A 9,262-nucleotide genomic window follows, 5' to 3' on the forward strand; every position below is an offset into this window, starting at 1 on the left:
ATTGGAAAAACTCAAACACAGGCAGTGTGATCTTCCTTAATACATCCGTGACAGCAACTTTGTTGCTGAAAAGAGTAACGCTCTTTTTCTTCGGAGTATCAATTTCACTAAATCGGAAAAATTGTCCATTTTTGGTCCAATCGGATAGTTTTGTTATGCTATTTAAATGTCTAAAAAGGAGGAAGGGGGAGAACTATTATTTTTATTAATATTATGTCATATTACCTTGGATTTGATTTATCTACGCAACAGCTAAAGTGTACAGTTATCAATGATGCTCACGACATTGTCCTTGAAGAAGCTGTCAATTTTGATAAAGATCTGCCCGAATTTAATACAACTCACGGTGCAATTGTAAACGGCGACAATGTGACATCGCCAACATTAATGTGGGTAAAGGCACTTGACATCTTGCTTAACAAATTAAAATCTTTCCCTCATGTGAATTCCATTCATGGCATTTCTGGCGCTGGTCAGGTAAATTAACTCACTCCATCACGTTAATCAGAAAGATTAATAGATAGCATAAATATTAGCAACACGGAAGTGTTTATTGGAAGGAACAAGGCCTAAAAGCGTTAGAAGAACTTGATTCTAAGAAATCGCTATTTGAGCAACTACAACATGCCTTTGCTATCGAGCAATCACCCATTTGGCAAGATGCTAGTACAACTGCTGAATGTCGTGCTCTTGAAGAAAGCGTTGGTGGTCCCGAGGCTTTAGCTAAACTCACAGGATCAAAAGCTTATGAGAGATTTACAGGAAATCAAATTGCAAAGGTATGGTTTTTATATGCTTATAATTGGGATTCTCTCTTATTTTACCTTTTTAGATATACCACAACAACAAGACAGCTTACAAGGAAACAATGCGTATAAATTTAGTCAGTTCATTTGTCGCAACTTTATTGCTGGGCAAATTCTGCCCCGTGGATGCTGCCGAAGGATCCGGCACTAATATGATGAACATCCAGACTCACAAGTGGGAAAAATCCTTGCTAGAGAAATGCGGTGGTGACGAGCTTCTGGAGAAGTTACATGATGAGCCTGTTGAAGGTGGAACCACGCTAGGGAAAATCAGCGAGTATTATGTAAAGAGATATGGATTCTCTGATGGTAAGTTACATCACTCACTATTCATAATTGAACTTGCATGACATATCGTTTCATAGAGTGCTGCATTATGCCTTTTACAGGTGATAACTCTGCCACGCTCGTATCCATGAATTTAGTTCAAGGCGACTGTGTTGTCTCTCTCGGAACTTCGGACACAGTCTTGGTTTACCTCAAAAAGGAAAGCGCAGAGCCTACAACCGAAACTCACCTTATGGCCCATCCCACAGATATTGATGGATATATGGGAATGCTTTGTTACAAAAATGGATCATTAGCCAGACAATACATTCGAGATTCTTATGCAGAAAAAGACTGGGAAAAGTTTAATCAGTATCTGATCGAGAAGGAAGCTGTATTGAACGATTACTTTGGGTTTTATTATTGGATGCAGGAAATCATTCCATTTGCTAAAGGAATTTATCGCTTTAAGGATAAGCAGGCTGTAGAAGAATTTGACGACCCTTTTATCAATGTCAAAGCAATTGTTGAATCTCAGTTCATGTCAATGAAAATTCGATTACAAAGTATGGGTGGAGAAACGCAACGTATACTGGCATCAGGAGGCGCTGCAGCAAATAAAGCAATCCTAAAGATTCTGTCTGATGTGTTTGGCTTGCCTGTATACAAGCAAAAGGGAATGAATGGTGCAAGTTTAGGAGGTGCGTTGTTGGCAAAGTATGGGTGTAAAAGATACTCTTCCTTTGTAGAAATGATGAAAGAACATCCTCCAGAAGGCTTGGAGCTAGTCTGTAAACCAGATTTAAAGAGAACCAAGTTATATGATGCCCATATAAAGGAATTCATTGAACTTGAACATCAAATAGTAAAATAGATGTAAATAAACAAAAGCTAAAACATACATACGCTTCTCTACTACACTACTATTTCGTTGTGTCAAATAGATTCAAGCTAAAGAAAAGCGCAGCTTCTCTATTCTTTCAATCAATAATCGGTCATACATATGATCAACTCCCTTTTCTGGCTGTCTGTCATTCATTACATCATCTATCTTTGCTCCTACCTTTTCATATTGCTTATATTCAGTAGGAAGACCATTTATGTTTGATTCTGGCTATGTAAATTTCATTTGCCCATGCCTTCATTTGTACACTAGTGTAAGAAGACTTTCTTTCTAAATATGGAAGCGAATTGATTCGTTATACGCTCAAAATATCTCGTATAGAAACGCTGTTGCCAATAAAGGCATCCAGTATTGTAATCCTGCATTTGGAATATCGCAAAGGGCTGTTTTAACGCTATTTGGTATTCATTCAACAAAATGAAATGAATTATTTTGCTAAACAGACAAAGCCTCTCCTTCATTAGCTAAAATTTGGCCCCGACATATAGTTGCAACGGTTAGTTAACAGCCTTGTTGAAGACTAGCAGTAGCCATCATACTACGAGCATCAAACACGTCCTATAACCTTAGAAACGCCTATATTACATTACCGTTTCAAACGAAGTGAAGTAAGAGGCGCAAAACCTACCATGAAGAAATAGAGAGGAGGAAATGGGACCATGTTGATACAATGTTTACACAGGTCCAAGTTGAGTGGATTAGGGAAACGAAGACTAGTGAATACACCTGACATAACAGTAGAGACACGCTGGTTCAATTCTAGTTAGCCAGGGTTGATTAATCTAAGCGTGCAGAAACAGGTGATATCAAGGGCTTCATTATCAATACAGAAAGTAGCATCATTGTTTTTGACTATCTGATGGAGAAATAGCAGTTTGGGAAAAGGTAAAACAGAATGTGTGCTTATAATTCGATCAGGATATTCTTCACGAATCTTGAGAAACAGCAGGGAGCCAAGCTCAGAGCAAGTACCGCCTCTGAGTGAGTGACATAATTAAAAACCTTGTTAACAATCGGCAAGCTCAGCTTCTTTACGCACTACATTTATAACCTGCTGAACTAATTCAGAGTCCTTTATGTAGTATCCCTTTCCAATGAACTGTCTGCTCCTGATTAAGCGTTAATAAAGTTGCCCGGTCGAGATAGCCTACCATATGCGCTTGAGCGAGCATTATTTAGAGCACCTGGCTCAAGATCACCGAGGGTAGCCCTACAATGAAAAAAATATAGTTAAAGAAGGAATACACGAGCTATACACCATATTTTTTCGTAAAGTTTTCATTATAAAATACATCTATACGCTCAAGTTGTAAACTGTTACTGCCGCAACAGTCTCCTTCTTCGCTGATGTTATGCTTTTTTGAAATTGCTTCCCAGAACTCTTAACCGATCTATCAGAAAGATTGCTTAATAATCTGAATATTCGTTTACGGGTCTTTCTCTTACTGTTTCCTTGTCAGATTCTCACATTGCCCGGCTTGGATACGGACTACTTCTCTCGTATATATCAAAATGCTGTAATAAAGGAAAAGAAAACTCGCCAGGTAATGAACTTTAACAGCATTTACTGTGTCTTTAAGAGAAAGTGCCTCTAGTAACATCTGATACATTATTTACATGTATTATATTAACTGAACTTGATACAATATGCTTATATTATACCTTTTGAAGCCTTTATGAGACATTTATCATCTTTTTTCATGTATTTTATAAGTGCATGATCAGCTGTACATTGCATTGCTCAGCCCCCTGTTAAGACTTTTACGAAATAAGAAAGCAGACCTATACAATGGCTTATTCTCTTGTATAGCGGTGTCGGCCATGCCTATATCCGAGCGCCACTGGGCATAACGCGCTTTTAGGATAATACAAGGATTCTTATTGCTGACAAAACTCTATAGTTGATATTAAGCGCATAGATGAATAATTCTCTCCAAAGATAGGTTCGAAATTGAAGCAAATATGGGCCCGTCGCTGTCAAAGCTCATGACATTCACAAACTATCAGCAATCCTGCAAATAAATGTAAACCATTTGCTTTCACAAAATTCAGCTCACGCTTTCATGCTGGGTGATTCGCTTTCCAAATTAAGTGCCATAATTTTTTTTCTGGTTCAAAAAAGTTCAAATTGATTTTCCTCATTCAAATAATTAACAATGCCTCGTTCTCCCGAAAGACGAAGGAATCGATCGATTAGCAATGAAAGACATCGAAGAGAAAGTAGAAAAAGGTGAGCCTGAGGAATATAATCCAAAGCATTCTTCTAATCTCTTATAAAAAGACATCGCAGTCGTTCACCAGATGAAAGATCAAGACATAAACACAAGTCAAAAAAACACAGTAAAAAAGAGAAACGGCGCCGAAACTATTCAAGTGAGAGTTCAGAGGAAGATGATCCTCATAAGCCTTCCTTGGAAACTCTTGGTTACTCCAATGTAAACAACCCTTTTAATGACGTCAACCTTGAATCAAAGTTTGTGTGGAGCAAAAAGAAGCAAAGGGATAAGAAGGAGCTGGGACTCTCTGAGGAAGAAATCAGAAGACGCGAAAGAGAACGAAAAAGAGAAGCGGATGAAGAACTGGCCAAATTGAATAAGCGTAGAGCTGAGCGAGAAAGGGAAATGGAGTTACGTGAGCAAGAACGTACTAGAAAACAGCGCGAAGCAGAACTCGCGCAAATGGGTGAATGGGAATTAAAAGAAGAAGAGGTAATTGAAGGCATTTTTACAGTAAGATATGATTATATCCTGATAAACTTTTCTCTTTTAGTTCCATTTGGAACAAGCCAAGAAGAGAGCAGAGATTCGTATCAAAGAAGGCAGAGCAAAACCCATAGACTTGCTAGCAATGAATCTACGTTTAGCTTATGAGCCAGATAAGGTAGAGGAAGATGTAGACTTGGAAGTTGATTTGGATGAGCCGTATACCATTTTTGAGGTACTTTCAGGAACTTTTATACGGTTTAAAAACCTAACCTATTTTATAGAATTTATCTTTGGAAGAAACAGACGAATTACACAAAGATATTCAAATGCACTTAAAGTTGGAAAAGAATGAAAAACTATTACTATTCTGGCGCGCGATGATCGTTGTTGCAGAAGATTGTCTGTCGAAAATGCGAGAAAATGAGCAACGTATGGCCTCTGGTGCTGTGCCACTAGCTGTAAATCAAGACATCCAGCGCATATTATCTGGAAAGACAGTTTCTCAACTATCTGCACTGCAACAACAAATTATTCAAAAATTAGAATCTAACGAACCTATTGATGTTGAATATTGGGAAAATCTTTTAAAAGAGCTTGTTGTCTATAAAGCAAAGGCAAGGTTGAATGATATGCATCAGGAAATCCTAGCAGCTCGCTTACAGCAGCTGCGTGAAAGACAAAGAGAAGAGGCTCAAAAGGTACAAGAGGAACTAGAGCGTGTGTTGGCTATGCAAGAAACCGAAGTACATGGACAAGGTGTTGGGCCTGGAGAAGGTATACCTTCAGAGCCTGTTGACGAAGAGCTGACAGAAGCACAAGACCAAGCGTTTATCAAAAAGGATGATATAAAAAAGAAACTGTCAGACAGTTTGTTGTTGGAGGAATATGACCGCTCAATGAGCCCGGAGCCCATAGTTAAATTGAGCAAGGAAGATCAAGAACTTGAAGTCGTAGACCCTGTAGATGATTTGAAAGAACTGGTAAATCCATCGTTATGCACTCAAGGTTTATTATATTAACATATGAATAATAGATGGAAAGGCGACGTGCAGTACTTTCAAGTAAAATTATCACTAGAAAACCCAAGATAGAAGTAGAAGAAGAGGTGAAGGAAGAGCAAAACCAAGATGAATCTATTGCATCTACTGTACTGTTTGAGCAGGAAGCAGCAAAAGGTGTTGATGAAGATGAAGACCTGTTCAATATTGAAGCCGAAATTGCACAGCAAGTAAGTATATAAATCATCATTTGACATTTCTCCTAAGCAATTGCATAGACATATAATTGGCAAGATAAATATCGACCTCGCAAGCCGCGATACTTCAACCGAGTGCATACAGGTTATGAATGGAACAAGTACAACCAAACACACTACGATCTTGACAATCCCCCACCAAAAGTTGTACAAGGATACAAATTTAACATTTTTTATCCTGATCTTATTGACAAGTCAAAAGCACCAACATACTTTATTGAAAAAGATCCAGAATCTCCAGATACAGTTTTGATTCGATTCCATGCAGGGCCACCATATGAAGACATTGCTTTTCGTATTGTAAATAGGGAATGGGAATACTCACATAAAAAAGGATTTAGATGTAGCTTTGATAGAGGTGTATTAAGTCTTTGGTTCCACTTCAAGAGACAATTTTACAGAAAATAAAGATATTCTCTACCTTAAACCACAATCATTCTTTTTTGTCAATGGCGTTTTAGTATACGATTAAACAAATATTTCATTAAAGAAAATAAAATATTTGTTTAATCGTATATTCTAACGTGAGTAGCGTTGACTTTATTTGAATATAAAAAGTCGAGATGTAAGGCATAGCTTTCGATATAACTTTTTGGCTTTCAGTAAATAAAATTTATTAATCTAAGGCAGTAATTCACATCAGTTTGTATTATATATTATTAATATGATATAGAAATACTTATGATATGATTTGTAGGGACATTGCGTAGCTCTTTAAGATCTCCTTTAATTAATTGTGAAGACAATATAAAACATAAAGTCATTAAATTATCGAAATCATAAAGAAAATCCAGATGTTTTCATGAAACTAATCAGCTACATTGTTACGACTCTTATTTCCCCAAGTAGCCTAGTAGCCATAGTTCTATGCAGAAAACGATTGCCATCATTCCAGCTTTGAGAACCAACCAATGGCATCATCTGAAAAGATTGATAACGACAACTCACGTGACTATCACATGGTTATCACGTGCTTTTTTGAGTTATTATATTTTTATAACTTAACCTTTCAACAAGTGGTTCCATGGTGTAATGGTTATCATATCGGTCTTTGAATCCGGTGATCCGAGTTCGATTCTCGGTGGGACCTTCCATTTTATTGGATCAAAAAACTCATTTTGGGGTGCGCATAGGGGTTCTGCTGTTGCCAGAGTATAATATTTATACTGTTGTAACAATAGCGGAGTTGAAACAGATGAACTTCACGACTTGTATGAAGTTCAAACAAATGAATTTTAAATTATTTTAGTATAAATACAGTCAATACTTTAAAATAAAATCATCTAGTTATTGTGTCAGATTTGGTACTTTTGCACCACCTAGGGAGCATTAGTACTCCGTCAGTCACGACTGACTGTACCTAAATATACAATCTTACAGTATAAATACTCTTGCTCGTTGCGTCCTTCTTGGACAAGACATTGAATATTTGAATAAAACTACCCCTCTATCCTTATATTCTTTCACCTCTCTTATAAATCCTTTCTTTAAAAGATTTATAATCCTTTTTTTATTTTATTTTATTTTCATTATTTACTTAAAATCCTTTCTGATCTAGTATCAACCTCATACTACTGATCGGAATAATCCTTGTACCTTTTTATTTTTAACCAATTACTTTATTTTTATACTTTATAACTCAATTGCTTATTTGATCTGTTATAGATCTGGTGGTCACTATCATAAACGACTTTATAACTCAAAACTTGCACTCTAACCTTATCCAAACAAATAACCAATTCTACATTATCACCTAGTTATTAGTTAGCTATCAGTTAGTTCTGTTCTCAGTATAACTCACTCACCTTTATATTCTTTTATTTAAAGACTTTTACTTTCTAATACATTTTGTATTTTAAAGTACTTTTTATTATTCTTTTATACTTTTACTTTTCTTTTAACACTCTCAACTACCGATAAGCTTACCTTGAAGCCTCGTATCAGTAGGATTCACTTTTATCTTTACTTTTACTCTTATATAACGCAAGTTATTTCTTTTGATCTATTAAGATCTGGTGGTCACGCGACAGAAACTCTTATACAACTCAAATTATATTCAAGCCTTTACCCAAACCTAACCATTTTACACTGTTGATATCCTTTTTGGTATCTTATACTCTGCATGTCCAATGCAAGTTTTAATGGTTTATGATTTATGATTTATGATTTATCATATATCATATATCATTTATTCACTGGACTCTATTTAGTTCTTTTTGGGACCCGAAAACAAATGTTTTTGGGATGTCTTTGGGATGTAATTGGGAGTAATGTATACCTGTCGAATACGAAGTATCAATTAAAAAGAATAAAGACTAGAATTAACCAGACTAAAAGATATATATCGATTGACTTTATTAAAGACGAGTATTTATACTAAATGTGAGACACTCTTCAACTGAGATCGTAAAACTTTTCATAGAGGCTTATGAATGACAATTGAGGCAATAAGAGAGTTAGGACAAATCGGGTGTCTTTGATAAGACAATGATCCCTAATAACAATGATGGATCAGAGTTATTGGATACGCGTACCTTAAAATACAGTTCCTGGTAATTAGCTTAAATAATGACCCACACAGTTGTTTCAAAGTAGCAAGCTGAAATCGAATAATTGCCAGTTATTGTTTCATATGTGGTTAATAGTTGATCCACTAAGTATGAATACAACAATACCAAAAACACGGACCTATACGCGTTCTTACTGGTTTTTTAACGTGTGATTCACTCTGTTAACCATTGCTTATTGGCTTCTTTCCTTAGATGATGAGCTTGCCATTGGTGTCTTTTTTTTAGATTTATAGCATCTTTAATATAGATGGGGCTTTATTATTGGCACATATACTTCTTTAGATCTTTTATAATTGACTTATTGGGATACTTCTTTACCAATTATTATTGGTGGAAAAAGAATGATATTTGTTTTATAAAATACGGTTTTTATTATATTGCAGTAAGAAATAAAAGTAACAAATGTAAACAGCAAAGGAGAGACTTTAAAGACTTCATTTGAGGGGGATATACATGTTAGTACTTACCACAGTAGCCCTACTAAACGATATAACCTTTCTTTATAGACCGTGTAGCAGCTATTATTCATCAGCAAGTATTTTACACTATAAGTTAATAAAAAAAAAAAAAGATTGGTTAGTCAAGATGATCCTTTTAGAATAAAGAATATCTTTTACCTTTTATTTGAATAGTACGATAGCATCTTAGAAAAATAAAAGTAGACTATATAAAAAAGAATTGTTGGCAACAGTATTTAAAAGGAAGCATGATGTTTTTACCTTTCGCAAGCTAATACCATACAACAGTCTATTCAA

At 35.7% G+C, this 9,262-nt stretch overlaps 4 protein-coding genes and 1 non-coding gene across 5 annotated transcripts; 3 read left to right on the forward strand and 2 right to left on the reverse strand.

The window, feature by feature from the left end:
- Positions 1-213: 213 nt before the first annotated feature.
- RHIMIDRAFT_199474 (actin-like ATPase domain-containing protein) lies at positions 214-1,947 on the forward strand (the record flags this gene model as incomplete). The annotated part of the gene is made up of 4 exons (XM_023606378.1): positions 214-477; positions 537-779; positions 833-1,115; positions 1,172-1,947. 4 exons carry the CDS (start codon positions 214-216, stop codon positions 1,945-1,947), a joined length of 1,566 nt encoding a protein of 521 aa, XP_023468331.1.
- A 531-nt stretch (positions 1,948-2,478) lies between these two features.
- Positions 2,479-2,710, reverse strand: RHIMIDRAFT_235386 (uncharacterized protein; the record flags this gene model as incomplete). Its single annotated transcript, XM_023608348.1, has 2 exons — positions 2,479-2,515; positions 2,568-2,710. The coding sequence occupies 2 exons, from the start codon at positions 2,708-2,710 to the stop codon at positions 2,479-2,481; spliced, it is 180 nt and encodes a 59-aa protein (XP_023468332.1).
- On the reverse strand, positions 2,655-3,587 carry RHIMIDRAFT_304073 (uncharacterized protein; the record flags this gene model as incomplete). The annotated part of the gene is made up of 4 exons (XM_023614438.1): positions 2,655-2,952; positions 2,989-3,076; positions 3,234-3,356; positions 3,546-3,587. The coding sequence occupies 4 exons, from the start codon at positions 3,585-3,587 to the stop codon at positions 2,741-2,743; spliced, it is 465 nt and encodes a 154-aa protein (XP_023468333.1). The 3' UTR covers positions 2,655-2,740.
- Positions 3,588-4,076: 489 nt separating this feature from the next.
- RHIMIDRAFT_311880 (uncharacterized protein) lies at positions 4,077-6,385 on the forward strand. The gene is made up of 6 exons (XM_023614761.1): positions 4,077-4,207; positions 4,268-4,706; positions 4,747-4,914; positions 4,964-5,662; positions 5,716-5,910; positions 5,959-6,385. Exons 1-6 carry the CDS (start codon positions 4,134-4,136, stop codon positions 6,343-6,345), a joined length of 1,962 nt encoding a protein of 653 aa, XP_023468334.1. The 5' UTR covers positions 4,077-4,133; the 3' UTR covers positions 6,346-6,385.
- Positions 6,386-6,955: 570 nt separating this feature from the next.
- Positions 6,956-7,027, forward strand: RHIMIDRAFT_t18. The gene has a single exon. It is a non-coding gene; the product is annotated as a tRNA-Gln (tRNA).
- Positions 7,028-9,262: the final 2,235 nt, after the last annotated feature.

This window comes from Rhizopus microsporus (assembly GCF_002708625.1).
Source record: "Rhizopus microsporus ATCC 52813 unplaced genomic scaffold scaffold_4, whole genome shotgun sequence".
Taxonomy (NCBI): Eukaryota; Fungi; Mucoromycota; class Mucoromycetes; order Mucorales; family Rhizopodaceae; genus Rhizopus; species Rhizopus microsporus.

Excerpts from the sequence above, each read along its gene's own strand:
- RHIMIDRAFT_311880 (XM_023614761.1), top strand. The coding sequence starts at position 4,134 with ATGCCTCGTTCTCCCGAAAGACGAAGGAATCGATCGATTAGCAATGAA. Across the intron at positions 4,707-4,746 it reads TAATTGAAGGCATTTTTACA|TTCCATTTGGAACAAGCCAA; the intron begins GTAAGATATGAT and ends TTTCTCTTTTAG. Across the intron at positions 5,911-5,958 it reads AAGCCGAAATTGCACAGCAA|ACATATAATTGGCAAGATAA; the intron begins GTAAGTATATAA and ends GCAATTGCATAG.